This window comes from Staurois parvus, unplaced genomic scaffold (assembly GCF_062004578.1).
Source record: "Staurois parvus isolate SC_StPar_1 unplaced genomic scaffold, SC_StPar_1.0 ptg000176l, whole genome shotgun sequence".
Lineage (NCBI taxonomy): Eukaryota > Metazoa > Chordata > Amphibia > Anura > Ranidae > Staurois > Staurois parvus.
Window position 1 is genome coordinate 2,938,132 of NW_028317972.1, and position 24,474 is coordinate 2,962,605.

Sequence of the window (24,474 nt, forward strand, 5' to 3'; positions counted from 1 at the left end):
TTCTGTCTGTCCCTGAGTATGAATTCTGTGGCCCTGAGTAACAATTGTGTGTCTGTGCAAGTAACAATTCTGTGTCTGTGCAAGTAACAATTTTGTGTCTGTGAGAGTAACAATTCTCTGGCACTCAGTAACAATTCTGTCTGTCCCTGAGTAACAATTCTCTGGCACTCAGTAACAATTCTGTCTGTCCCTGAGTATGAATTCTGTGGCCCTGAGTAACAATTCTGTCTCTGTGCGAGTAACAATTCTGTGTCTGTGCAAGTAACAATTTTGTGTCTGTGAGAGTAACAATTCTCTGGCACTCAGTAACAATTCTGTCTGTCCCTGAGTAACAATTCTCTGGCACTCAGTAACAATTCTGTCTGTCCCTGAGTAACAATTCTCTGGCACTCAGTAACAATTCTGTCTGTCCCTGAGTAACAATTCTCTGGCACTCAGTAACAATTGTGTGTCTGTGCAAGTAACAATTCTGTGTCTGTGCAAGTAACAATTTTGTGTCTGTGAGAGTAACAATTCTCTGGCACTCAGTAACAATTCTGTCTGTCCCTGAGTAACAATTCTCTGGCACTCAGTAACAATTCTGTCTGTCCCTGAGTATGAATTCTGTGGCCCTGAGTAACAATTCTGTCTCTGTGCGAGTAACAATTCTGTGTCTGTGCAAGTAACAATTTTGTGTCTGTGAGAGTAACAATTCTCTGGCACTCAGTAACAATTCTGTCTGTCCCTGAGTAACAATTCTCTGGCACTCAGTAACAATTCTGTCTGTCCCTGAGTAACAATTCTCTGGCACTCAGTAACAATTCTGTCTGTCCCTGAGTAACAATTCTCTGGCACTCAGTAACAATTGTGTGTCTGTGCAAGTAACAATTCTGTGTCTGTGCAAGTAACAATTTTGTGTCTGTGAGAGTAACAATTCTCTGGCACTCAGTAACAATTCTGTCTGTCCCTGAGTAACAATTCTCTGGCACTCAGTAACAATTCTGTCTGTCCCTGAGTATGAATTCTGTGGCCCTGAGTAACAATTCTGTCTCTGTGCGAGTAACAATTCTGTGTCTGTGCAAGTAACAATTTTGTGTCTGTGAGAGTAACAATTCTCTGGCACTCAGTAACAATTCTGTCTGTCCCTGAGTAACAATTCTATGGCACTCAGTAACAATTCTGTCTTCCCTGAGTAACAATTCTCTGGCACTCAGTAACAATTCTGTCTGTCCCTGAGTATGAATTCTGTGGCCCTGAGTAACAATTCTGTCTCTGTGCGAGTAACAATTCTGTGTCTGTGCAAGTAACAATTTTGTGTCTGTGAGAGTAACAATTCTCTGGCACTCAGTAACAATTCTGTCTGTCCCTGAGTAACAATTCTCTGGCACTCAGTAACAATTCTGTCTGTCCCTGAGTAACAATTCTCTGGCACTCAGTAACAATTCTGTCTGTCCCTGAGTAACAATTCTCTGGCACTCAGTAACAATTGTGTGTCTGTGCAAGTAACAATTCTGTGTCTGTGCAAGTAACAATTTTGTGTCTGTGAGAGTAACAATTCTCTGGCACTCAGTAACAATTCTGTCTGTCCCTGAGTAACAATTCTCTGGCACTCAGTAACAATTCTGTCTGTCCCTGAGTATGAATTCTGTGGCCCTGAGTAACAATTCTGTCTCTGTGCGAGTAACAATTCTGTGTCTGTGCAAGTAACAATTTTGTGTCTGTGAGAGTAACAATTCTCTGGCACTCAGTAACAATTCTGTCTGTCCCTGAGTAACAATTCTCTGGCACTCAGTAACAATTCTGTCTGTCCCTGAGTAACAATTCTCTGGCACTCAGTAACAATTCTGTCTGTCCCTGAGTAACAATTCTCTGGCACTCAGTAACAATTGTGTGTCTGTGCAAGTAACAATTCTGTGTCTGTGCAAGTAACAATTTTGTGTCTGTGAGAGTAACAATTCTCTGGCACTCAGTAACAATTCTGTCTGTCCCTGAGTAACAATTCTCTGGCACTCAGTAACAATTCTGTCTGTCCCTGAGTATGAATTCTGTGGCCCTGAGTAACAATTCTGTCTCTGTGCGAGTAACAATTCTGTGTCTGTGCAAGTAACAATTTTGTGTCTGTGAGAGTAACAATTCTCTGGCACTCAGTAACAATTCTGTCTGTCCCTGAGTAACAATTCTATGGCACTCAGTAACAATTCTGTCTTCCCTGAGTAACAATTCTCTGGCACTCAGTAACAATTCTGTCTGTCCCTGAGTATGAATTCTGTGGCCCTGAGTAACAATTCTGTCTCTGTGCGAGTAACAATTCTGTGTCTGTGCAAGTAACAATTTTGTGTCTGTGAGAGTAACAATTCTCTGGCACTCAGTAACAATTCTGTCTGTCCCTGAGTAACAATTCTCTGGCACTCAGTAACAATTCTGTCTGTCCCTGAGTATGAATTCTGTGGCCCTGAGTAACAATTGTGTGTCTGTGCAAGTAACAATTCTGTGTCTGTGCAAGTAACAATTTTGTGTCTGTGAGAGTAACAATTCTCTGGCACTCAGTAACAATTCTGTCTGTCCCTGAGTAACAATTCTCTGGCACTCAGTAACAATTCTGTCTGTCCCTGAGTATGAATTCTGTGGCCCTGAGTAACAATTCTGTCTCTGTGCGAGTAACAATTCTGTGTCTGTGCAAGTAACAATTTTGTGTCTGTGAGAGTAACAATTCTCTGGCACTCAGTAACAATTCTGTCTGTCCCTGAGTAACAATTCTCTGGCACTCAGTAACAATTCTGTCTGTCCCTGAGTAACAATTCTCTGGCACTCAGTAACAATTCTGTCTGTCCCTGAGTATGAATTCTGTGGCCCTGAGTAACAATTGTGTGTCTGTGCAAGTAACAATTCTGTGTCTGTGCAAGTAACAATTTTGTGTCTGTGAGAGTAACAATTCTCTGGCACTCAGTAACAATTCTGTCTGTCCCTGAGTAACAATTCTCTGGCACTCAGTAACAATTCTGTCTGTCCCTGAGTATGAATTCTGTGGCCCTGAGTAACAATTCTGTCTCTGTGCGAGTAACAATTCTGTGTCTGTGCAAGTAACAATTTTGTGTCTGTGAGAGTAACAATTCTCTGGCACTCAGTAACAATTCTGTCTGTCCCTGAGTAACAATTCTCTGGCACTCAGTAACAATTCTGTCTGTCCCTGAGTAACAATTCTCTGGCACTCAGTAACAATTCTGTCTGTCCCTGAGTAACAATTCTCTGGCACTCAGTAACAATTGTGTGTCTGTGCAAGTAACAATTCTGTGTCTGTGCAAGTAACAATTTTGTGTCTGTGAGAGTAACAATTCTCTGGCACTCAGTAACAATTCTGTCTGTCCCTGAGTAACAATTCTCTGGCACTCAGTAACAATTCTGTCTGTCCCTGAGTATGAATTCTGTGGCCCTGAGTAACAATTCTGTCTCTGTGCGAGTAACAATTCTGTGTCTGTGCAAGTAACAATTTTGTGTCTGTGAGAGTAACAATTCTCTGGCACTCAGTAACAATTCTGTCTGTCCCTGAGTAACAATTCTATGGCACTCAGTAACAATTCTGTCTTCCCTGAGTAACAATTCTCTGGCACTCAGTAACAATTCTGTCTGTCCCTGAGTATGAATTCTGTGGCCCTGAGTAACAATTCTGTCTCTGTGCGAGTAACAATTCTGTGTCTGTGCAAGTAACAATTTTGTGTCTGTGAGAGTAACAATTCTCTGGCACTCAGTAACAATTCTGTCTGTCCCTGAGTAACAATTCTCTGGCACTCAGTAACAATTCTGTCTGTCCCTGAGTATGAATTCTGTGGCCCTGAGTAACAATTGTGTGTCTGTGCAAGTAACAATTCTGTGTCTGTGCAAGTAACAATTTTGTGTCTGTGAGAGTAACAATTCTCTGGCACTCAGTAACAATTCTGTCTGTCCCTGAGTAACAATTCTCTGGCACTCAGTAACAATTCTGTCTGTCCCTGAGTAACAATTCTGTCTGTCCCTGAGTATGAATTCTGTGGCCCTGAGTAAGAATTCTCTGGCACTCAGTAACAATTCTGTCTGTCCCTGAGTATGAATTCTGTGGCCCTGAGTAACAATTGTGTGTCTGTGCAAGTAACAATTCTGTGTCTGTGCAAGTAACAATTTTGTGTCTGTGAGAGTAACAATTCTCTGGCACTCAGTAACAATTCTGTCTGTCCCTGAGTAACAATTCTCTGGCACTCAGTAACAATTCTGTCTGTCCCTGAGTAACAATTCTCTGGCACTCAGTAACAATTCTGTCTGTCCCTGAGTAACAATTCTGTCTGTCCCTGAGAATGAATTCTGTGGCCCTGAGTAAGAATTCTCTGGCACTCAGTAACAATTCTGTCTGTCCCTGAGTAACAATTCTCTGGCACTCAGTAACAATTCTGTCTGTCCCTGAGTAAAAATTCTGTGGCCCTAATAACGTTTCTGTGGCCCTAAGTAACAATTCTCTGGCACTGAGTAACAATTCTGTCTGTCCCTGAGTATGAATTCTGTGGCCCTAACTAGCGTTTCTTTGTCCCTAAATAACGATTCTGTGGCCCTCATTAACAAGTCTGTGTCCCTGAGTAATGGTTCTCTGTCCCTAAGTAACTTCTCTCTGTCCCCAATTCTCGTTTCTGTGGCCCTAACTCTGTCCCTGTCCCTAGTACAGAGCGGTCTGCCTCTGTTCAATGACTGCAGGCAAATGAAGATTTCCAAAATGGCCGCTATATATACCTCGACCATTACACAGTGCTGGCTGGCTGGCTGCTGATTGGCTGATGCGATCACATGTCGTTGAGGAATGCATTATGGGGCAGCGCGCCTTGTCTGCGCGCCTTCCCCGACATCCCCGCTCCGTCGCCGCACATGTCAGCCGCCATTTTCGGAAAAATTTCGATTCGCGCGTCCGAATTAGGCTGTTTTTCGGATTCGGCACGAATCGAAATTTTTCCGAAATTCGACTCGAATTCCACTTCGGATACTTCGATTCGCTCATCTCTAATATTAATAAATGTATGTGATTAGACATGAGTGACATTAGAGTGTAAGCTCTTCTGGAGCACAGACTAATTTGAATGGTTCAGTATTCCCTGTACAGAAATTTGGAAAATGTCAGATCTATATAAATGTATAATAACTTTAATGAATGACTGTGGTGGGGACATCATAGTGTACATTTTTGTTTATTAAAAATCTTACAAACAAAAACAACATAATAAAAAACATATTTACATATATACATGATAAATAAAAAAAAAAACATTTGTATATATATATATATATATATATATATATATATATATATATATATATAACAGGAAACAGCTTTTGTTTGCCGGGGAAAAACATAACAGGACCAATCATATTTTTTTATTATTATTATTATTATCTTTATATTCTATCTCAACATACCCTACCTCCACCTAAACACACCCTCAGGCTAAGAAATGATTAAACATTGATCCCATGCATGCAGCCAGTTTTCAAAAATCTGATCTTACAAAAATCTAGGGGACGTGAAAGGACAGAAAGAGAAGCCCCACACCCAGAGACTGACAGATAGCAGCTACGGGGACCTGACATTCCTCCATGCCTTTGTCCAGGCCCCACTTGTCCTTCTCAAGACCCCGAATCTTCCCAAGCTCACCATCAGAGTGTAAGCTCCTCTGGTTCAAGAACTGATGTGATTGATTCAGTGTTCTCTGTACAGCACTGTGGTCTCTGTCACAGCTATAGAATATTTTTAGTGAGTGGCTGTGATGGGGACATTAGAGTGTAAGCTCTTTGGGTACAGATGCTGATTATTCAGTGTAATCACTGTATTATTTCCTATATGAATATGGGGTCTAAATCTAGAATTTTGCAGCATCCTTGAAAATACCTTTACATACCCTGCTCTTAGAATAGGTGGCAGTGGAATAGTTATGCAGACTGTCAATGACGATACTCAAATTGATTGCATCACTCGCTAATCATTGTCCTATAAATCTGGCATTAGGAGGTAATAGTTCATCCATCTGATCTTCTCGATTTAGTAAACATTTGCTGTTTTTTTTTATTGTTAAAATATGAATGCATTATCATAAAACTGAACTCCAGACAAACATACCTCATATATGGGAACGTTTTTACCTACAAAAGGATTTGTATTTCTGTCCATCCAGATTTTACAGAGCTCTGCCACACAGCACATCCCTGTCTGGCAGGGTGAGAGACCTTCTGCTATAGTTCAATAACACTTACAGGTCTTGTCTCTCTCTCAGCCTATGATTGAGCAGTGAAAGCAGAAGCAAAAGACTATTATGTGTATCTGCCACTCTGATCTCTCCTTCTACCACCATGCTCCTTATAAGTATCTGAGCACTGCAACACAACTGACTGGCTGCCTGTTTATTTTTTCCCTCTCCCAATCTAATCTCTGCTGTATTGTAGAGATTGGAGTCGACTGATACCAAGAAAATTCAGGTTACTTACACTGTTTATATTTTGTAAAAGAAAAGAATACATTTAATGATGTACTGTTGAATACAGAGCTGCATTAATCTGTGTCTTTTATATCTGCCTGGAATTCAGCTTTCATAAATGAATTTGCAAGTCTAATTCACCAATGATTCTTGTTACAGGACAGCTGTATGTTATCTCATGGAACACATGTATGTACACAGCTCCTGACAGCTCCGTTTCTGTGTTTTCCAGGGTACAAGTGGAATTCTACGTCAATGAGAATACCTTCAAAGAGAGACTGAAACTCTTCTTCATCAAAAACCAAAGATCAAGTGAGAGTCTTTCTTTGTTGAGTTAAAAGGGTTGCAACAGCTGTGGTCTCATTAACAAAATACATAAAATAATGGATTTCTAGCCTTCCTATTAATGCTTAGGTATAATGACATGATTAGTTTTCTTTTTAATCAGCACCAGGGACAGCGCTTACAATAAATTGAGAGTGTCCCTTGTGTTGGTGGCAGCTGATTATTCTAAAGGGAGACCGGGGGAGTGGAGGATGGTCCTACAAAAAATTACCAAGTTATTATTCTATTCACATGTATTCATTGATGTTAGCTGCTTTGCAGACTGCCACTTGCAACTATAATAGTTGGATTTAAAGAGGAACTTCAGTCCCATTACTAATGGCCCTGCTCCCTCTTACTAGCACCACCATCTTTATAGTTAGTCTGGCTGAAAAAAGACAAAAGTCCATCCAGTTCAACCATATACAAAAAAAAAAGTTATAATCCTATACCCACAGTCAGGGGCGGACTGACCATTGGTCCGTGGTCAGTAGGGGGCCCCACAAGATGCCCCTGGTACCTTTTTCATAGGCTTTTTTGAGTTTGGGCAAGGACACAGGGGCCCCATGATCCCCTATTGCCCGGGGGCCCCATGAGTTGTCAGTCCACCCCTGCCCACAGTTGAGGAAGGCTTTTAAAGCAAAGCATGATCCTTCCTGATCCCCCAAGAGGCAATTGTATATTCCCTGGATCAACTTTACCTATAAATGTTAGTATCCAGTTATATTCTGTGTATCCAAGACAGAATCCAGGCCTTTTTTAAAGCAATCCACTGAGCTGGCCAGAACCAACTCGATAGAGTCTATTCCACATTTTCACAGCTCTTACTGTGAAGAAACCTTTCCGTGTTTGAAGATTACATTTCTTTTCCTCCTGACATAAAGAGTGACCCCTTGTTCTCTGATGACCTCAGGGTGAATATCTCTACACCGAATTCACTATATGAACCACTGATGTATTTATACATGTTGATCATATCCCCCCTTAATCTCCTCTTCTCAAGAGAGAATAAATTCAGTTCCTCTAACCTTTCCTCATAGCTGATCTCCTCCATGCCTCTTATCAGTTTGGTTGCCCTTCTCTGTAGATGGTCTTTGATGGTCTGATACTTGTGCAGATGTGCTGAAGTCAGCTGCCTGTCCTTTGGGACCTTTGCAGAGCCCTGCTGCAGATCTGTGCATGCGCAGATGCATGTAAGTGAAGCAGTTATGGAGGTAGGGGAAAATATCTGCTTAGAAGTACAGCAGCAAAACGACCTCTCTGTATTTGATCACATATCTGATACACTAACCAGCTCTTCCAGGTGGGGGGGTGCACATGTGCGCCCTCTGCCCCGCCTGTGCTGTGGTTAGTTTCAGCACAAGAGCAGAAGCCGATCAGTGGGTCCCAGCCAATGACTAATGAATGGGACCTGCCAATCGGCGAAGTGTAAGTCAGGACAGAGCTCTGTCATTGTAAACAACACAGAGCTCTGTCCTGACAGTGAGGATGTAAAATCAGCACACAGTAAACACACCAAGCATTGTTTGGCACACAACACAGTTAACTCTTTGATTGCCCCTAGATGTTAATCCACTTCCAGTCATTGCCATTAGTACAGTGTCCATGTATATTATTAGCACTGATCCCTGTCAGTGTCACTAGAGATGTCAGTGTCAGTTCCCAGAAAGTGTCAGTTAGTATCAGATTGCCCACCGTACTATCACAATCTTGCCATTAGTACAGTGTCTGTGTATATTATTAGCACTGATCCATGTCGGTGTCACTAGAGATGTCAGTGTAAGTTCCCAGAAAGTGTCAGTTAGTGTCAGATTGTCCACTGTACTATCACAATCCCTCTATAATTTGCTGATAGCCACCATTACTAGTATAAAAAAAATAAAATAAATAATAATAAATAAAAATTTCAGTATATATACCATAGTTTTAGATGTTATAACTTTTATGCAAACCAATTGATATACACTTATTGGAATTTTTTAATCAAAAATACATTTTGTCCTAGATTTATGAAGAAATGTGATTTTTTAAAATGTGTATATTGGATATGTTTCATCAATTTTTTCAAAATTTTTGGTCTTTTTTAATTTATATAACAACAAATAAAAACCCCAGTGGTGATCAAATACCACCAAAAGAAAGCTCTATTTGTGTGAAAAAAATTGTATAAATTTAATTTAGGTACAGCGTTGCACGACCGCACAATTGTCAGTTAATATAGTGCAGTGCTATAATAGCAAAAATAGTCCTGGCCAGGAAGGGGGTAAAATCTTCCAGAGGGCAAGTGGGTATGTTCGGTCTGTTCAGTATGTAAACTGATTCTTCAACATGTGCACAAACCGAACAAAGTCCTTTGCCTCCCCAATCTTGTAATGTCTGCGCACATATGCCGAAGGTCTCTGCCGGGTACTGAAGGCCAGGCAGAGCCCTTCGGCACATCTACACACATATGGATGGGGCGTAACATAATTCTTGCCTCTGCGAGAAAGGGAGAAATGGTGCCTTGAAGCACAAAAAAGTAAAAAAAAAAACAAATATACAAATATTAAGTTGTTGAAGAGGGAAGGGCTGGAACCAGATACAAACAGTTCATTTTTGGGGGCGAAGGTCCCCTTTAGCTATATCAGAACAATGGATGCCTGTGTCAAGCAATGAATATCTCTAGACTGGTTTTATACATTTCTGTAACCATTTGCTCCTGCTTCAAAGTGATTTATGTATTTTGTTCTGGATTAAAAAGCTAAAAGAAGTAATTTTATAGAAGTGATTGAAGCTCTCAGACATTTGGACTTTTTTTCCAGATTAGTGGGGGATTGATCTGTCTCAATGTGGCTGTTGCAGTATTTTGGTCATCTAATCCTTGAAGTGGGATTTATTTTCTATCTTTTGGAAAGTGAGAGGAAATCACCAGTCCTTTGGAATGTGTATTGATTATTAGACATACAGCTTCGTAAAAACAAGGCACTTACTCTTTTCAGCCAATAGCGTTTCCGTTACACTAACGCATTTCAGCCCAAAAAGGCCCCATGAGCTATGATTAAGGCTTGTTGGCCTAATCCATTAGCATACCTGCTTTGTTATTATGGGGCTGTTGTCTATTAAAATCAATACATTTTAGAGCCGACTCATACTGTGTGCAGGATTTCATTTGGAGGATTGTTCTATTCATTATCTGGACAGAAGTTGTTCTGTCTCTTCAATCTAAGCATTGAAAGTGTGATCTCTGTAACTTACAGTTGTGATGAGATAGTAGTAACTCCAATCTTAGTTGAATAACACAGGCAGTGACTCGATCAGATGACACCTGGTAGATCTTGTGAAGTTTGTTCCATAAACTGAGAGAATCTTACAACAATGAACATCGGATAGGTCAAAAGATCATAATGTGATCTGCTTCATGACATGAGGCTGGAAGCTGAAATGCATTACTGGGAAAAGTGGTGGGCTATCTATACAGCAAGAACTAAACCAAAGGAAAGGGAGGAGCAGAGACAAAATACAAAGAACACTTAAAGGCATATGACAGTCATGTGAAACATGGCAGAAGTGATGAGACTGGATGCTAAGCACTAAAAGAAAATTCACAACTCGTTATTCTTATTTAGCAGTTTATCAGTGCTCAAAGTCTGTATTTACCAAAATCTTTGTCCTGGTCCCTGGCCTACATTTGGTTTACCCACCTTCTGGGCAGTTCTTGTCAGGGAGCGAGGAACCAGACACACAGGAGGTGCAATTAAAGGTAGGTTTATTATATAAAAACAAGACAGAGTCTATGCAAGTCCAACAGCAACAGCGGATGACTTGGTAGAACAGTAGCCAGGAAGGATGGTCGCCAGAGCTGGGGTCAGGAGCCAGGAAGGATGATCGCCAGAGCCGGGGCCAGAAGCCAGGAAGGGTGGTCGCCAGAGCCGGGGTCAGAAGCCAGGAAAGATGGTCACCAGAACCGGGGTCAGAAGCCAGGAAGGATGGTCGCCAGAGCTGGGGTCAGAAGCCAGGAAGAATGGTCGCCAGAGCCGGGGTCAGAAGCCAGGAAGGGTGGTCGCCAGAGCCGGGGTCAGAAGCCAGGAAAGATGGTCACCAGAGCCGGGGTCAGAAGCCAGGAAGGATGGTCGCCAGAGCTGGGGTCAGAAGCCAGGAAGAATGGTCGCCAGAGCCGGGGTCAGAAGCCAGGAAGGAGTCTTGCCAAATCCGAGTCGGTATTCAGGAAAGCAATGAGAAACTAAACAGGAGCTTGCTGCTGTGTAACAGACAGGACACGAATGCAATGGACAGCTACAAACAGCAGACTTATATGTGATAAGCCGCCACCTCCTGGGGGAGGAGACGCAGAGGGCTGAAAGCATAAAGGATCCCACAATGCTTTGCAGACACCTAAGATGGATGCCAGCACATGGAGCAGCACAAGACCTGAGGAAAGGTAGGACCTTGACAGTTCTGCCCTGATCACACCCACTTTTCAGACAGCCCTGCCCCTAATTATGCAGGAACCACCTACTCATGGACGCTAATCTCTCAGCTGATATCCTTTTTTTAATTACTGCACATGCTCAGTTACTCAAATAAGGATGATGCTTTGATCATGGGATGCAATCTGGGACATAGTATCATCAAGACAAAGGACAGACATGTGGAACAGTCCCAACAAATCTAGATAAGCCTTATTATAGGCTAAGTGTCATTTCAGTCTGTGGCCTCATTCCCTTGCTATCAGCAGGAATAACGTTTCACAGGTTTTCCTGACACCAAGAGAAAAAAGATGATGAGGAGGGAGTTCCAGCACACAACCCGTGATTGACAGCCTCAGCTCTGTCCCTCTAATCTGTGTGAAGGGGGAGTATCTCTTCCCTCCAATCAGGGATCAGAGCTCTCCTCACTGAGCTCTGCAGAGTGTAATTTCAGCTCTCCTCCCCCTGTTTTCTGAAAGCTCAGATAAGGTGTGTAATTTCTGCATGTTCAATGGCTGTAGAGGAGAGAGGGCTGCAGATAAGCTGGTACAACTTATGTAGGAGGATTTGTTTCATCTCTGTGTATCACCTGAGGCTTCACTGGATATTTGTAAGGGTTTACAACCATTTTAAAACAGAACAATTATTTAAGCTTTAGCTTACCTGCTAAAATGAAATAGGAACAGGCACGCTTTAATTAATGAATGGCACTATTTGAATGCTTTTATCAATGGTTAGATCGCTAGTTGCATGGTCGTCGTTGTGATCCAGCGGCTTTGTTACATTTTTATATAGTTAGTCTGGCTGAAAAAAGACAAAAGTCCATCCAGTTCAACCATTAAAAAAAAAAAGTTATAATCCTACACCCACAGTTGATCCAGAGGAAGGCAAAAAAAAACAGCAAAGCACAATCCAATTTGCTCTTGCTGGGAAAAAAATTGCTTCCTGATTTTAGGTCACTGAACCGTGAAAAGTATGCAACTCAAGCCTTCTGACTTCACTGGCTACATGCTTGATCTAATCAAAGGAATAGTATCAGAATGACAATAAGGCAGATAAGATTTGGGAGCCGGCCCCTGTACATCTCTCACTACAGGTTTCCCTTCAAACTTTGCAACATAGAAATGTAAAAGCCTGCCGTCAGATTTGCACCAGCTAAGGCATCTTCTGTTTTTAGTTTTATGAGGGCCCTCTGATTCCTCCTGTATTGAAATGTATTGTAACTGTACTATCTGCCCTCATGTAAAGTGCTGCGCAAACTGTTGGTGCTATATAAATCCCGCATAATAATAATAATAATAATAACAGCTGGTGGTATTATAGTTCAGTTCTGAAAGGGTTACTGGGATTCTGTGTGTAAATTTCAGAATGGATTTGTAGCTGCCTGCTGCCATCTATTGGTCAGTTGTAATTTAGCAAGGGGCTGCGATGTCCAACCTTAGTATTTCCTGCAAGCTGTGCACTCTCTGCAGGCGGCCTAATTATACATTTTGCGTGTATCAAAGATTTTAGTATACAAGGGCAGCCGTGAGCAACACATTTTCCACTGCACTAATTTTTAAAGGGTCATTCCACCAAAAACAGATATTTCAGCAATTTTTCTAGCATCTCTTGGGAACTCCGGCTGTATCATCTTTGTACTCTTCCATTGGGGGAAGCACCTGCCATGGCTATTACAAGGGGCTCCCACTGTGCCTGTTTGATTTGCAATTTATTTTATAGAGAAGGACATTTAAGTACAGATACAAAGACATTGTTCACACTATGTGTGATGACTGGCATTTTTCTGCAATGAATAAATGCAAGTCGCTGCTATGGCACAAAGAAAACAATTGTTTCTTAAGTGTTCTGTTCACACCATCACATTTTTCTGCTGTGGGTACATGAATGGATGAAGTGTCACTTTATGTACCTCAAATATAGTGAAAAAAAAACAAAATACAAACAAAAAAACCCCATATAAACACATATTGCACTGCCCGGGCAAAACTGACAGCTGCCGGCATGCTACAAGAGTGTTTAGTGTACGCACAGTGCGAATGAGCTGTTAGACAATTTGCCATTCCAACTTCTGGAAACCATTTTAGGAAGGCCCTTTCCTGTTGTAGCAGGCCTGTCTGTGTCCATGAGCACAATGGAAAGTTCATAAAAACATGATTGGCATGTTTGGTGTTGAAGAACTTGAGTGGCCTACACAGAGCCCTGACCACCAACCCATTGGATACCTCTGGGTTGGAAAGCCAATTTTGAGATGGGTTTTCTGGTCTAACGTGAGTATCTGATCTCACAAATGCTCTTTTTGGCTGGAGGGGCATACATTTCCATTGATGCACTCCAAAATCTTGTGAAATGCCTTCCCAGAAGAGTGGAAGCTCTTAGTGCCACAAAAGGAGGGGCCCCTCCATCTTAATGTCCATAATTTATAATGCGATGTCCTACAAGCTCAGGTGTAATGGGGACATGTCCACAATTCTTTCACCATGTAATGTAGATCCACAGTATATACACTCGCTTCCACATCATTGTTCTGGACCAGCAGCCACAGCCAGGAGTGACAGAATTAAGACAGTTGTCACTTCATACCAGAAAGTGCCCAAACTAACATCTTCAGGGTAAAACCATTTATTTGTCACCAAGATAAAGTCCTACTGACCTCTGCGATGCTTCTCCCTGTATCTCCAGCTGGAGCCAACACTGCACAAGCTTGCACAGAAAATGCAAATTTATTATGCCAGCTAGTGTGAACCTAGCCTAAATGACAGTTTCAGATTTCAAATACTGTAAACATTTGCATTAATATGTTAAAGCTTATGTGGGATTTTGATGAGTTGGTTTGGAGCTGCTGTAATGTCCCTTGCCGGGATAATATTCCCTCCTCCCTCAAACCCTTTCTCTGACCCAACCTCCATCTGATTGCCGGATCAAACATAAAAAAATCCCTGTTCCCACAGCCCCCAGTCTTCTCCTCTGCTGTATACTTTCTGCTTGGGTTCTTCTTCGGGTGTCCATGTCCCTACCTGCTTGGTCCTATTGGATGTCCTGCAGCAGAATTCTCTCAGGATCCAAAAGAGGACTGAGGTCGCAACAGGGGGATGTAGGGAATGCAATGTCAGTGTAGCACTACCCCCTTAGGAGATGCTGGATTATTTTTGGGCTCTCTGTTGTTCTGGACCCCTCTCTGAAAGCCCAACCCCCGCTGACACCACAGTACACTCTTAACCGGAATAAATCACCACCAAAAAGTAGACTCCCACACTGATTGGAGTTACCTGGTAAGAAGTTTATAGCAAACCTCAATGTAGCTTGGTTACACAGCATATACAGAATTGTGGGAGCTTTAAACAAGAAAACATCACATATCACAGAGTCTCAGTTAGTGTTTGCAGGCCTGCTTTTTCAGAAACTAACCTAATACCTTTAGCCTGAGGTGGCTTTATAGTCCCCAGTAAGCAGCAAAAACTATCAAATAGGTAGACTAGCTCACTTCGGGCCCTCAGGACCTGATAGCAGGGAGGTAGCCTGAAATAAGAAAAGAGCTCTTTACCCCAAAAACAACCAATGTTATTTTAAATGCAGTGAAGAGTCTTCTGCGCGTGTGATAGGGCCCAGTTGGTGCACAATGGGAGGAATTGTGAATAATGGCTCTCCGAGGAACAATGCAATAAAGAAAAAGAAGAACAGCACTCTCCCTGGAAGCAGCAACTGACTTGTGTGATGCCCCTTGTGGAATTGCTGTCCTGCTACCATCTCTGATGATAAGGCTGTGTTGAGTGTGGTCAAGCAATAGCAGCTGGAGGAACTAGGCCACAACTTATAATAACTGTGTGCAATGTCCACAACGGTGTGCAGGAAAATAGCAAAGATGGAGCAAGTGTCAGTGTTCCCTTTCCTTGGTAATGCTTCGGACTCTCTTACCCGAGGGATGGCATCTGGTGAATTCTGACGGTCTTTCTCTCTCCTCTGATAGGGCCTCCACGCACTCTCCATTCCTGCCTGCAGCATTACGTCCAATCAACTGCTGGCAGATTAGCTTTCTAGACAATGCAGCAAGGCCAGCGAGCAGCATACTCTCTTTGCCTTCCTTCTCTTTCCATGGCCTGGTCCGGTCTTTCCGCAGTCAGCGCACTCCTCTCTCCAGATCTCTTCCCTTTCACTTCTTGTCCCGTCTTCCCAGGCTTTTACATATATATGCCTCCACCCACACACCAGCTACTCTGGGAAATGTAGTTCCTAGATTCACTGCTCCTTACTAAATTCCTGCTGTTCAGCATACAAGTTCCATGGGGCTGCTCTACAGAGTGGGAATGCCACTGTTCTGCAGGACACTGCTATCTTGTGTTCATTTTTACATCCTGCATCAAACACTTGAAGCAGGGTGATACATCAGACTCCATTGCACTGCCTCCCACACCCAGAACAGGCAGTGATGAGGGACCTGGAGGGGAACTTAGGTGAGTATGTCTGGTTTCACAAGCTAAGGAGAAAAAAAGCCTATTATGATGAGACTGAGGTTGGTGGGAGGGAGGGATTGGAAATAAAAGATGACAGATTTCAGTTTCTACAAACATTTATGTATTAAGAAAATCACAAAGAAAACATTATTTCTCCTTAACAATCCTGGCTGATGCGACGCCACAGTAAAATCCATTATGGTAATACAGAGCCTTGCAAAGAACAAATTTATTTTGTTTGTTTTTGGTATTTTTACATAATACGCCTTTTCATTCCCCGTCTTTCCTAACCTCCAGTTCAAGGTAATCGTGTATCTCACGAATGAATTTGGCGACACTCTGAAAGGCTGTAATAGTGTACAGACAGTGGCGCCGGGGTCGCTTTATTGTCCTCGCTTGTGTTTTCTGCGCGGTTGAAAGATTAGAACCTTCACAAGAAAGAAAGAAACAACATTGCGCTGACCTACTTAACAACAAAGAAAGTGGTCGGAGAACGTCAGGAAGTCTCGGCTGGGGTCACTGCTGGGAATAGTGTACCAACTCTTCTGGCTGTCATGTTTAAATTATTGAAAATTTCGATTTTATGGGAGTGCTGGGTCCATACACATGAACACAAGACTAAAGGAAGAGTTATCATTCAAAGGGATTCTCCAGAAAATAATTCCATTTCTTCTACCACCAATGAGGACTGTTCATGCTACCAACAGCCAAAGCTGAATAATTTCCATGGCTGAATGGCTGTGCTAATATGAACTAGTAATGAGGTGCCACGACGTAGATAGGTATCTACAGTCATTCTCTCTCAGCACGGATGACTCAGATGAGGGATCAGACCTACTACAGCTCTTTGATAGAAGTCAGGGCTGCCATCAGGGGGGACAACCAATAAGCATGTAGGGGCGTCCAGAGGGGCCTGGCCATTCCAAGAGACCCGGGCCCCAACCAGTGGCGGGCTGACCATTTGGCTGGAGGGTTGGGGAGGCTATGTGTACTGCAGATGGAGGGGGGGCATAGAAAGGCAAGAATTGAGAGGAGCGATTTATACAGTGAGGGAGCAGTGTATACAGACAGACTCTTGCCGGCACTAAGTGTCACTGCTGGGGTTTTTTTTTTCATTACTTTATAGCTCCAAGAAGGAGCTGTCATTCGGCACCGCCACTGAAGTAAGCAAAGGGGTGGGGTCACTGGGTAATGTCACTGGGTGACCCCGCCCCTTTGTTTACTTTAGCGGCGGGGTGAATGACAGCTCCTTCTCAGAGCTAGAATGTAAAGTAAAAAAAAGCAGGCAGTGACATTTAGTGCCAGCAAGTGAGGGAGCCTGTCTGTATACACTGCTCCTCTCCTCTCCTGCCCCCTCTTTGCACACACTGCCCCACCCCACCCCCTTCCCCCTACAAAGAGGACCTGTCACTTACATGCTATTGGTCCCCTATGTAATAGCAATGAAATCATACGTTAAAAAAATAAATAAAAACACACATTAAAAGTAAAAAAAAAATTGAGCCTCCCCACCCCCACATTCGCAGACATACATAAAAATATGCAATTGTTGGGGCACCTACGTAAAAAAATGGCAATTGTGTTGCACATGTTACATATCACCACACACGCCAGTATGAGATCAGTCATTTTAGCACCAGAGCTTATAGGTAACACTAAACTGATGATCTTTAGGGGCTTTTAAAGCATCACCTATGGAAAATATAAAAATAGAAGGTATTGACGTTTTGGGTTTTTTTGCTGTTTCACGGGTGCACACACTTTTAATGTTTGACATGTTGGGTATCTATTTATTCTGTGCAACGTTATCTTTTATACTTTACCAAAATATTGGGTAAATTATTGTGTTTGTGTGCCCGAAAATTAACTTTAGTGTATTTTTTTCTGAAATCTTGCATTTTATAAACCATTGCACTAATATCAAGTGACATAAAAAATTGGAACTACCACACATTTCATCCCTACGGTGTCTGCTTTCAGAAAATATATAATGTTTGGGGGTTTAGGTAATTGTCAGGCCTAAAATTAGTTTTTAATCATGTAAACCAAAAATATTAAAATATGTGAAAAAGTGGCTCTAGGACCTATGAGAGGACTGGTTTCGATAGGTACCTACTCCCCCCCCCCCAAAGAAAAAAAAAAGTGCGAAATTACAGTATCATCATCTGCATACAGAAAGAAAAAGGATAATGTAAATCAAACATTGTGTTTCTAGTATCTTTTTAATTTTTCATGAATAGTTTATTGCCTGAATCAGTCAATATGATGTGATCAATCTGAGCTGTATACACATTATATCCTAATTGTTTTCCAATGGCTTTTCTGCTGAAACAAGTTATCATGAAGGCAGACAGGAGCCTAACCTATCCACATATTGGCTTTACCCAACTGCTGATGATGCATGGCCCGCTGTACACTGGAGCTGAGTCTGACAATCTATGTGGTCATTCATTTATTAAAGTTCGTAGCTGTCACATGTCTTGGTACAGTGACAGGATTCTCCTCCAAAGTAAAGAGCAGCGGCATATTTACCACAAGGCAAACCAGGCATTTGCCTAGGGTGGCAATTTTTGGGGGGGCAGCGCCACCCCCCAGAAGAAGGAACCTGCTGAGAAGGGGCGGACTGACCTATTAAAGGCTCCTGGGAGGACATTGCAGTATAGAGTAAGGGGTCCAGTCCTGGGAGGAGAGAGAAAGACTGGCAGGGACCAAGAGAGCCTGGGGAGGAGGACACTTCCAGAACCGGCAAGGGAACTAATGGCAGGGGTAGGCATCGGTTCAGCAGACATAGAGTGGACAGTGGCTGGGCCGGGGGGGGGGTGTTTGGTGGAGAATAGCGGTGGCGGGGGGCTCGAGGGGGGATGGTGTCGATGGAGAGTGGCGAGGCCAGGGGGGAGGGAATTTTAGCTTTGCCTGGGGCAGCACAACAACTAAACATGCCACTGGTAAGGAGATGTACTGAAAATTGTTCTCATAGAATGACAGGGTGACAGTCTGTTTCTTTATTATCTTCCAGGCCTTAGAATCCGTCTTTTCAACTTTTCCCTCAAACTCCTGTCCTGTCTTCTGTACATTGTGCGAGTATTACTGGATGACCCAACACAAGGAATCGGCTGGTAAGTCACTGGATTACTGATCCCTATCCAAATCTATATTCTGCAGAATGAAACCCACTAATTTTCTATCTTCTCTAGATATAAATTGTATTTCACGGCAGTGGTGTCACTGCTTTCCAGAAGTGATGTCACCATTCTCTAGATCAGGAGTCTTCAAACTTTCTAAACAAATGGCCAGCTTACTCTCCTACAGACTTTAGGGGGGCCAGACTGTGGCCGGCGAGAGTAGAAAACATCCTGGAGTCAGTGGGAGTGAACAATGCCCTATTTTTTGTATTCAAGGAATAGTGTCCTATCATTGGTTTCAGTGGGAGGAATAGTGCCCATTGTTCGTGTCACTGTGAGGAATAGTGCCCCATTGTTGGTGTCAGTAGGAGGAATAGTACCCCATCATTGGTGTCAGTGGGGAAAATAGTGCCCCATTGTTGGTGTGAGTGGGAGGAATAGTGTCCCTTCGTTGGTGTGAGTGGGAGGAATAGTGTCCCATCATTGGCGTCAGTGGTAGGAATAGTGCCTCTTCATTGGTGTGAGTGGGGGAAATAGTGTCCCATCGTTGGTGTGAGTGGGAGGAATAGTGTCTCATCGTTGGTGTGAGTGGAAGGAATAGTGTCCCATCATTGGTGTCAGTGGGAGGAATAGTGCCTCATTGTTGTTGTCAGTGGGAGGAATAGTGCCCCATTGTTGGTGTGAGTGGAAGGAATAGTGCCCCATCGTTGGTGTGAGTGGGAGGAATAGTGTCCCATCATTGGTGTCAGTGGGAGGAATAGTGTCCCATCATTGGTGGCAGTGGGAGGAATAGTGTCCCATCATTGGTGTCAGTGGGAGGAATAGTGTCTCATCATTTGTGTCATTGGGAGGAATAGTGCCCCTTCATTGGTGTAAGTAGGAGCAGTAGTGCCCCATTGTTGCTGTCAGTGGGTGGAATAGTGTCCTATCATTGATGTCAGTGAGAGGAATTATGTCCCATTGTTAATGCCAGTGGGAGGAAAATTTCCCCAAGCAAAGAGTCACACCTAGCCCCCGGGCCACAGCTTGGAGACAACTGCTCTAGATATAACTTATAATTTACAGGGGTGAGGTCACCACTCTATAGATATAGAATATATTTCAGAGGAGCTCTATCACTGCTCTACAGATATAAATTGTATTTCACAGGAGTAATGTCACTGCTCTCTAGTCTCAGATATAAATGTTATTTCACAGGAGCAACATCAATGCTTTTTAGATATAAATTATATTTCATGGAAGTGATTTCACTACTTTATATCTATAAATTGTATTTCACAGGTGTGACATCACTACTTTATAAATATAAATTATATTTTACGGGAGTTGTGTCACTGCTCCCCAAATGTGAATTCTATTTCACAGGAGTGGTATCACTGATCTCTAGATACTGTATAATATATATTACATTTGACAAGTGTCGCATCAATTCTTTACAGATAAAAAATTACATTTTACAGGAGTGATGTCACAGTCCTCTGTATATAAATGACCTTTCACAGGAGTGATGTCACAGTCCTCTGTATATAAATGACCTTTCACAGGAGTGATGTCACAGTCCTCTGTATATAAATGACCTTTCACAGGAGTGATGTCACAGTCCTCTGTATATAAATGATCTTTCACAGGAGTGATGTCACAGTCTTCTGTTTATAAATGACCTTTCACAGGAGTGATGTCACAGTCCTCTGTATATAAATGATCTTTCACAGGAGTGATGTCACAGTCCTCTGTATATAAATGATCTTTCACAGGAGTGATGTCACAGTCATCTCTATATAAATGATCTTTCACAGGAGTGATGTCACAGTCCTCTGTATATAAATGATCTTTCACAGGAGTGACATCAATTTTTACAGATATAAATGATATGGCACTGCTATCTGGACATTCTTATTTTACAGATATGTCATTTCTTAGGACCAAGAACACCAACCTGCCATTTCACCATCACTATGATTAGATTTACCTCTTTCCAAATTCAACTTAATGGAGAACTCTAAGCAATCAACTAAATACACAGCTTAAATATACTGTACTTTATATCTGTGAACAGTCTCACCTGCAAAAATATTTTTAATTCTGTTCATCCAATGATTTACATTCCCCACCACATTGAATGATCATAATGTTAGTTGACACCACCATCCTCCATCCACTATTTTAGCTCTGTCTCACCTTGTGTGGCAAATTCCCCTCCAGCACCCAGTGTTTGAAACATGTCAGTTTGGCAACTTTGTACAATGCAATAAAGCATGGCTGGCTCAGAGTGCAGATCCTCGCACTGAAAGCCTGATATGTGGCTTGCAGAGGTTTTAGCAGTTATACTATTTTCAGATACATTTCACTATTTGAAAAGTACCTCTTCCAGGACTAATGGGTCCAGGTTACATTTCCTACACATCTTCTTAATATTTCAGAGTTGATGTTCCTAATGAAAATGTATTTGCAAGATATTTTCTATATAGTTATACCATTTACATAATTTATTCTAATCTTCCTATATCACCCACTAACTAGATAACATGAGGATTTACACAGTGCATGCCTCTGAATATCTGATTCCTCATCAACTCTCCCTGGGTGGCAGAAATTACTGGCACCCAGAATAGACCAGAAATTTGTTTTGGAATACATTAGAATTAATGATTTTTTGAGAGGATCTTTGACAAATAAAAGAAATCATAACATGAATACATATAGGCGTTTTACAATATCTCGTTATTGGTGTGTCTGTATGTGGATAGGACTCATAACATATTAAATCAACTTATACTCAATCAGACAAGTTGAATATCAGATATCAGGAGGAGCAGAGTTTTTAACAGCAGATAGTTTACGATAAGAAAGCTGGATAGAGAAATCCTCCGGCAGTGCAGTGGATTTTAAGAAAGAGTTAAGCTGTTCATATATTATACAATCTGATTGTACGATCTTCTTTAGATCTACCAACAACTATGCAATGTAAGGGCCTGTACATTTTTATACAAAGTATTTCAGGAGAGAAGAATTAGATCGTGGAAGGAGCAGAGTCTTTCAGCAGTACAGAGAGTTTCAAGAGAGGAGAGTTAGATATTAAAAGCAGCAGAGTCCTCAAGCAGTGCAGAATATTTGGTAACAAGAGGTAAATAGTGAAAGGATTAGAATCCTCCATCAGTACAGAGTGTTTCATAAGAGAAGATTTAGATAGTGGAAGGAACAGAGTCCTCCATCAGTACAGAGTGTTTCAAAACAGAAGAGTTAGCTGGTGGAAAGAGCAGAGTCCTCCACCAGTATGGAGTGTTTCAGAAGAGTTAGATAGTGGAAAGAGCAGAGTCCTCCATCAGTACAGAGTGTTTCAGAAGATAAATGTTAGATTGTGGAAGGAGCAGAGTCCTCCATCAGTACAGAGTGTTTCAGAACAGAAGAGTTAGATAGTGGAAGGAGCAGAGTCCTCCATCAGTACATAGTGTTTCAGAAGACAAGAGTTAGATAGTGGAAGGAGCAGAGTCCTCCATCAGTACAGAGTGTTTCAGAAGAGAAGACGTATATATTGGAAGGGGCAGAGTCCTCCATCAGTACAGAGTGTTTCAGAAGAGAAGAGTCAGATAGTGGAAGGAGCAGAGTCCTTCACCAGTACAATTTTTCAAAACAGAAGAGTTAGATAGTGGAAGGAGCAGAGTCCTCCATCAGTACAGAATGTTTCAGAAGAGAAGAGTTAGATAGTGGAAGGAGCAGAGTCCTCCATCAGTTCAGAGTATTTCAGAAGAGAAGATTTAGATAGTGGAAGGAACAGAGTCCTCCATCAGTACAGAGTGTTTCAGAAGAGAAGATTTAGATAGTGGAAGGAACAGAGTCCTCCATCAGTACAGAGTGTTTCAGAAGAGAAGATTTAGATAGTGGAAGGAACAGAGTCCTCCATCAGTACAGAGTGTTTCAAAACAGAAGAGTTAGCTAGTGGAAGGAGCAGAGTCCTCCATCAGTACAGAGTGTTTCTGAAGAGAAATGTTAGATTTTGGAAGGAGCAGAGTCCTTCATCAGTACAGAGTGTTTCTGAAGAGAAATGTTAGATTGTGGAAGGAGCAGAGTCCTCCATCAGTACAGAGTGTTTCTGAAGAGAAATGTTAGATTGTGGAAGGAGCAGAGTCCTCCATCAGTACAAAGTATTTCAGAAGACAAGAATTAGATGGTGGAAGGAGCAAAGTTCTCCATCAGTACAGAGCATTTCAGAAGACAAGAATTAGATGGTGGAAGGAGCAGAGTCCTCCATCAGTACAGAGTGTTTCAGAAGAGAAGACGTATATAGTGGAAGGAGCAGAGTCCTCCATCAGTACAGAGCATTTCAGGAGAGGAGAGTTTGATAGTGAAAAAAGCCACTTTCCCATTAGCACATAGTATTTTAGCAGAGTAGAATTAAAGAGAGAAATAGTTAAGTCCTTCAGCAGTACAGAGTAGTTGAGTAGGGGAAAGAATACGATAAAGGAAAGAACAGCATCCTCCAGCAGTACAGAGTGTTTTAGGAGAGGAAAATTAGATATTGGAAGGAGCAGAGTCATGAGCAGTGCAGAGTATTTCAAAAGAGAAGAATTAGATGCTGGAAGGAGCAGAGTCCTCCAGCAGTACTGAGTGTTTAAGGAGAGGAGAGTTAGATATTGGAAAGAGCAGAGTCCTCCAGCAGTGCAGAGTGTTTCAGAAGAGAGGAGTTAAATAGTAGAAGGAGCAGAGTCCTCCAGCAGCACAGAGTATTTCAGTAGAGGAGAGTTTGATAGTGAAAAAAGCAGCTTTCCCGTCAGCACAAAGTATTTTAGCAGGGTAGAATAACTAGAGGAAGTATCAAGTCCTTCAGCAGCACAGAGTATTTAGGAGTAGGTGGAAGAATAAGATAAAGGAAAGAACAGCGTCCTCCAGCAATACCGATTATTTCAGGAGAAGAGAGCTGGATATTGGAAGGAGAAGAGTCCTCCAGCATTGTGTAAGGATGCACAGGGGGGTACACATGGAAAGCTGTGCTCAGTTCTGATGATCTATTTATGCCATTATGTCTCCACTCTCTGCAGTCTACATAATTGTAAGTTACACTTCAGTGCAGGAAAGCCGCTGGATGCAATATAGGAGATTATTAACAAGGAGGGGATGTAAAAACGTTCTCATTGAAGCATGCAATCTTATTCGAGGGAGGAGTGTTGTCAGAGAGTACAGAAAGGAGAACAAATTCATTTTGCATTGGAAGATTGTAATCAACTTCCTCTATCTTTTATTTCACTTTTTTTTCTCATTTTTTACAGCTGGAGTTGCGACAAGCAGAATTATACAACCAAAGGGTATCCAAATGGTATCAACTGGTGAGTGTAAAGTAGGCTTCACAGACACGTCAGCTGTGGCTGAGAATTAGTAATATTGATCAGATGCCGAAAGACCTTTAAGGAAATCTGGCAAGGTTTATATATGGAGGTGGCCATGTCTAGCTTAATTTTGAAGGATGAAGATTACAGGGTGGTCATTTGCATTGTTCCTCACTACTTTGTGAAACGTGCTGCACATGAACGCACAGGATGCATGAAGTACATATATCTGTTCCTAGCTAGTTACTTACCACATAAAGAAGGAATTATGACAGCCCCAAAAATGTTTTCTTTAAAAGCAAGCCAGGCATGGGGGCTCCATATTTGTATTATGACGTTGCCCGTAATAT

At 42.1% G+C, this 24,474-nt stretch overlaps 1 protein-coding gene across 3 annotated transcripts in view; it reads left to right on the forward strand.

The window, feature by feature from the left end:
• KCNT1 (potassium sodium-activated channel subfamily T member 1) overlaps positions 1-24,474 on the forward strand; it is a 556,984-nt gene that overhangs the window by 402,637 nt on the left and 129,873 nt on the right. For all 3 annotated transcript variants that reach the window (XM_089677057.1, XM_089677058.1, XM_089677059.1), the window contains exons 3-5: positions 6,694-6,773; positions 18,698-18,797; positions 24,068-24,124. In XM_089677057.1, the coding sequence (XP_089533183.1) occupies positions 6,694-6,773; positions 18,698-18,797; positions 24,068-24,124 (237 nt within the window). The remainder of the gene's footprint in view (positions 1-6,693; positions 6,774-18,697; positions 18,798-24,067; positions 24,125-24,474) is intronic.